Genomic DNA, 6185 nt, shown 5'->3' on the forward strand with positions numbered 1-6185 from the left:
AAGATTGTCGGCACATTTTTTTTTGACTTTGATGATCTCAATACTCCCAGTCTATAGTGATTGTTTTGTCTGGATTAGAAGAGGTCGTTTATCCAATTTAATGCTTTGGCCTTTGGCAGAGCTCATCATGGTGCCGGTTTAATTGATACGTACTATGGATCCAGCAGATATGGTGTTCTGATTGTACCATTAGCCTTACAAGTAGCGGTTACCAGGTGCTACTAACAAAAACAGGGCCTGTACTCTTCAGTCTTTGCTGTGCGGGTTTTTGCATGTCGGTGCCATGCCATCGTCAATCCAACATGGAAACATAATCAAAGAGAGTGGCTGACATGTTACGAGCATGCCCGTCATGAACAGTCGAACAGATCACCCATTTCACGCGAAGAAACCATCAAAATCCTTGATACATGAGCTTGCTGGTAAGTGGCCGGTTCTGTTACACCTTGCAAAATGTAGAAGAACTGGTTCTGTCACATGTCCAGCCATATTCGTCCGGTGTTCCTGCACCAATTCCATCTGCCTGCTATTTTGCTTCTCATATGGACATATGTGGTCCCTGGTCCCACCACATCGCGTCGTGAAGCATTTTTTCTTTTTGGGTTCGGCTTTTCTGAATGGATCTTGCACGAGATTTGTGGATCCTGTGGTACCAAATAAAAAAGAATGATGATGAACGAGAATGCTTGACGCATGCTGGTTGCATACGCTATTAGCCTGGGGTCCCTCCTCTTTCAAGCGTTGCTTGGTCACTTTCAGTTGCCATTTACTGGCCAGGATGTCTACAGCTACAGCATCAATGCTGAAACGAATTGCACTCAAATTATTTCAACCTTGAGAATACTGTGGTTTGTGGCTGCCCCTGTTCATTTAATCATTTCGCAAGCTTTTGTTCTGAACTTTGTAATCTGGCCTTGGGAATTGCAGAACTTTACGAGCACGAGCAGGTCGTCAAAGCTGCAATGTAGTACTAGTACTGTATTGGTGACGCTGGTCAGTGTACATCTGATGGTAGTTGTCCCTTTGTGAAATGTGGCGCATAAAATGCAGAAAAGCCTTTTCCAACTTTTGCTAGAGGTATTTCTGACATGGAAGTGAAAGAACCTGGGGGTGGGGGATCTGCCCCAGTTTCTTGACAGCATGATTTGCAAGCATCAACTCAACTGATGGAGCCTTACTGGCTCCAAGTTCTGTACTCCCAGGACCAAGACACCATGTTTCATTGTTTCTGGGCAACACAACACTAGGCAGTGGCTAAGCAGTCAGTTTCTTTTTCTTTTACTTCTTCGAGAACATACAGTACAATTACAATGTACTCCCTATGAATGCAATTATAGTACAGTATCATGTTTTAGTATATTAAGTTTGACTAATTATAGATAAAAAAGTATCAATATTTATGATATGAAATAAATATCATTAGATTAGTTACGAAATATATTTTCATAATAAATTGATTTGGAGTCATAAATGTAAATAATATTCATTAGAAATTTGGTCAAACACAAATTCCTTTAACTAGTGCGCAACACGTAGTTGCATTCTTTTTGATACGGAGGTAGCACGTGTTTTTAAGGGCAATGTACGTGCTTTACTAATGGGCCTTGCTAAGGTACCTCCTTTACCTTATAGGAGGTAAGATTTCAAATAAATCTTAGCCCTTCATTTTAAATGTGCTTGCAATAACTAAGTAATTACTAATTAATTAAAATGTCTACAAAACGGAAAAAAAAGGAAAGGCAACAAACTAAACAAATATATACAAGATATCTACTATCCAAGAATAGCTGGTTGTTGCCGTAAAACTAATTGAGTACACCCGTACAACATGTTGCTGTTGTATGCCGGTGTAGCACGCTAAGGGTGCGTAGCACCTGTGCTAGACCTGGTTCAAGAATCCACCCCCCCCCCCCCCCCCCCCAAAAAAAAAAAAGACCTGGTTCAGGACCTGTGCCTAGCACCTGTGCGTAGCACGCAAAATAACACGTTCAAGTCTGACGTTCCTTACAAACACGTTTATGTTTCAATTTAAATAAAATAACTAAAATACACCTCTATATTTGTCACATTCAAGAAAAAAAGAAAAAAATACTTATGAAAAAACATTCAAGAAAAGATACAACTCAAGTTTAGCATCATGGGATAAAATTACAACTGCACATAGATCAATGAATTAAGAAAAATGTTACATGTTATGTTGGGAACCATCAATATAGATCAATTAATTAAAAAAAAAGTTACATGTTATGTTGAGAACCATCCATACGTGTTTGCATGTTTGCATGCATGCTAGATCTAATTTATAGATATATTACCTAAAAATTAGCTTTACCTTCCTATTTCTCAAAATAAAACAACATATTTCTCCTATTACCTCTCAAGAGGTAATATGTGATTATAGCAATCCAGATCGACAGTCCACAATTATTTGGAGGTACCGTAGCAAAAACCCTTTACTAATAGGAGAGGGGATATTTTCAAATGCACGAGCAATGCATTTCATGTTTTTTGAGTTTTCACATGGGTAGCTCGTACGCTGTTAGTATGTTAAGAGAGACGAATACACCGAAGCCAATTGAAGGTAGACCAGCACTGCCACAGTGGAGTACTGGACATGGGCTAGGCAGGCAACACCAACAATTGCTCCCACTAAGATATCTAAAATCTTTCCTCCACACCATTCTGTTCAAAACCAAAAAGGTAGACCAGCACTGCATGTGCAACGCAGGCACTGACATGGCAGCTGTTCCGTGGGCCTCTGCCTTCAGCAGCGAGCAGCACTGACCCGCTGTCTTGTGGCCCATCAGCATCTGTGTAGTGTAGGAGAGCAGCCAAGAGAGGAGGATGCACTGCAGCAGTGGCAATCCGGAATTGCTTTGCTTGTGAGAAAGACTGGAGAGCGCCGTGTCATGCATGATCTTGCTTGGCTGATTGCAATTGCAATGGTCCTAGCTCTAGTTTTCCCCGTTTGCGCCTTTTTGCAGCTGAGGTTGTCCAATCAGGCTCATGAAGCCATGAGATGCGTGCGATGAGTCCTCACTGTGTGTTATCAAGGCGCTAATGATTGTAGCATTGTGTTGCACCGAGTCAACTAACAATGAAGACTTTGTGAGGCTGCATGGTTCTGGCAATGGGGATCTTGCTTGCCTCTGAGGATTGGAAAGTGGAGCAGAAAAGAAAGCAGAGAGAAGAGAGAATGCGCGCGCGCGCACACACACACACACACAAAAACACAGTGCTGTTAAAGATGGAATAGACAGACACAGCGGCATGGGCAACATGTGCGTTTTTGGCTAGTAATATGCTTACTGTCTGCACAGCGATAACACTGGTAGTAGTGCCTGCTTACCCAAACCCAACCAATTAGAGTAGCATTGTTTCCACACTGCGGATGTTAAAGTAACAGAAATTATGTGGCCAACGCTGCAGAGCTTCCAGGACAGGGAGTCTGTGCAGGACGATGACAGCCAATGCCATCGTGTTGCTTCCAATCAGCAAAAGCAGGGCGGTGAAAAAAAAAAGGATTCGTTTCGCCTGACTGCTCGTCAGGAAACGAACAAACAAAAACTGTCCAGCGAGCTCAGTCACCTCGCCCCTTTTCCACCACAGCCGTGAACGACATTGTCAGGTAAAAGCCCCTGAAATTCTGTAGCAGTGCACGAAAAAGCACACTGTTTCTTGGTCAGAACTGCAGTGCACGAAGCGAAGCATTGGCCATTGGGTGGAGGGAAGCTCAGGGGCTACACCTTGGAAGGAGATGGAAGTAGCCGTAGCTCCTCCATATGGCTTGCTGCTAATGCTGGTGCCTACGAACGCCTAAATTCCACGGCACATGGAGGGCAGGGGCAGGGGCAGCGACCTTGAAATCGAAAGGCCGCAGGATCAGAAGCAGCCACTCCTACCTCTGATCGTCCCTAATACAAAACTCAGGCCAGGCGGCTCCAAAAGAGATCCAGTCCCCCGGATGGCTTCTTGCTTCTGCTTCTGCTTCTGCTTCCGCCGCCGCCCAGTCATTGCCTGCTTTGTTCCCTTGTTCCTCCTCGTCTCCTTCCTCGCCTCGGCTTCGGCCTCGGCCGCTTCCGTGACGACAACGAAGCTAGGCAGCGGCAATGCCACGCGGCGGGTGTCGTTCAGCTCGGAGGAGGAGCTGCGCCGGTTCCGGAGCATCACGGCCCGGCTTGCGAGGCTCAGGGACGCGTCCGTCAAGACGATCCAGGCACGTATGCTTCGTTCCTTTTTCTTTCCCGGCGACTCCAAATGCAGTGATCGTAGACTGAGTGACCGATCTGGCTTGCGCTTTTTTGCAGAGTCCCGACGGCGACGTCATCGACTGCGTGCCGGCGCACCTGCAGCCGGCGTTCGAGCATCCCAAGCTGAGGGGCCACAAGCCAGAGGTAGGTAAGGTGGCTCATGAGTCATGAGCATGCAGTTCGCCAACGATGGATCGATGATCTCTTCTGTGTCTGAAATGCGCGATGCATCTGCATGCAGAGCGAGCCTGCGGAGAGGCCAAGGGGCAGTGGACATTTCGACATTGATCAAGACGAGGTCGACGACCCATTGCCGCAGGTGTGGCGGTGCTCCGGCGAGTCGTGCCCAGAGGGGACGATACCAGTGCGGCGGACCACGGAGGACGACGTGCTCAGGGCCAGCTCTTCCGCCACCTGCTTCGGGATGAAGGCCCGTGGCGGCGGGTTCGCGCGGCGCCACTCCACCGGTGGCGGCCACGAGGTCAGTGTCAATTAGTGTTGGTCAGTCACCACCACCGCCGCGGTGACGACCGTCGCCGGCCGCCACTCCAATGATTTACCATTGGCCGTACAAGAAACTAGCTCGATGCATTGGAAAAGTAGAAATGGCGCCACACCAATAATTGCTCGATCGAGAGCATAATCGATCCGGCTCAGGTGACAGGCACACGGTACAGGCCTCACGTACACTGCGCTGGTGCCGGATGGATGGTCGTCACGGTACAGGCCTCACGTACACTGCGCTGGTGCCGGATGGATGGTCGTCGTTGATTTCCAGCCCACAGAATTATTTAGTAAACATGGCACATGCATAAGGCTAGACGAAAAGCTCGTTAACTCGCTCAGAATTATTTAGTAAACATACGTGCACATGCTGTCGACTCGACTGCATCGTTAACAATGAAAAAAAAAGGTCAGTAGTTCAGTACTACGTCACTGAGCAGCTAGATCGCCTCTGTTCTGTTGTGTTTGCAGCACGCGGTGGGGTACGTGACCGGCGGGCATTTCTACGGCGCGAAGGCGAGCCTGAACGTGTGGCCGGCGCAGGTGGCGTCGCCGGCGGAGTTCAGCCTGTCGCAGATCTGGGTCATCTCCGGCGCCTTCGGCAACGACCTCAACACCATCGAGGCCGGCTGGCAGGTCAGCCCTCAGCTCTACGGCGACAACAGCCCCAGGTTCTTCACCTACTGGACAGTAAGCATGCACCTCCATCCCTCCATCTTCTTCTCCGATCATCAATCAAATCAAGGAAACGCAATCCAAATCGTGCAATGCAATTGCGACGCAGGACGACGCGTACCAGGAGACGGGCTGCTACAACCTGCACTGCTCGGGGTTCGTGCAGACCAGCAGCCGCGTGGCCATCGGCGCCGCCATCTCGCCCATCTCCTCCTACGCCGGCCGCCAGTTCGACATCACGCTGCTCATCTGGAAGGACCCGCGCCGGGGCCACTGGTGGCTGCAGCTCGGCTCCGGCGGCTCCGGATCCGGCGGGCTCGTCGGCTACTGGCCCTCCGCGCTCTTCACGCACCTCGGCTCCCGCGCCGACATGGTGCAGTTCGGCGGCGAGGTCGTCAACGCGCGCCCCGCCGGCGCGCCGCACACGCCCACACAGATGGGGTCCGGGCGGTTCCCGCCCGAGGGGTACGCGCGCGCCGCCTACTTCCGGAACGTGCAGGTCGTCGACTGGGACAACAGCCTCGTCCCGGCGGCTGGGCTCCGACTGCTCGCTGACCGACCGGGGTGCTACGACATTGCCGGTGGCAGCGGCGGCGCCTGGGGCACCTACTTCTATTACGGTGGGCCCGGCAGGAACGCACGGTGCCCGTAGGCCGTATAGCTTAGAAACCAACCTAGGTTTCTGGCGGGACGAGTTCGGCTGGTGCTGGTTTGTTGTGAGAGAAAAATATTGATTGATAAGTCCTGATAGGATGA

General features: G+C 49.7%; 1 protein-coding gene across 2 annotated transcripts; it reads left to right on the plus strand.

Annotated features, from left to right (window-relative positions):
• The first annotated feature begins 3749 nt into the window (after nt 1-3749).
• LOC136513359 (protein neprosin-like) lies at nt 3750-6185 on the plus strand. 2 transcript variants are annotated; one of them, XM_066507356.1, is made up of 5 exons: nt 3750-4216; nt 4308-4394; nt 4492-4731; nt 5226-5444; nt 5539-6185. In XM_066507356.1, exons 1-5 carry the CDS (start codon nt 3833-3835, stop codon nt 6079-6081), a joined length of 1473 nt encoding a protein of 490 aa, XP_066363453.1. In that variant the 5' UTR covers nt 3750-3832; the 3' UTR covers nt 6082-6185. The 2 variants fall into 2 exon arrangements, with proteins under 2 accessions (XP_066363453.1, XP_066363454.1); XM_066507357.1 differs by having other exon boundaries at nt 3976-4220.

The sequence above is a fragment of the Miscanthus floridulus genome, chromosome 16 (assembly GCF_019320115.1).
Source record: "Miscanthus floridulus cultivar M001 chromosome 16, ASM1932011v1, whole genome shotgun sequence".
Lineage (NCBI taxonomy): Eukaryota > Viridiplantae > Streptophyta > Magnoliopsida > Poales > Poaceae > Miscanthus > Miscanthus floridulus.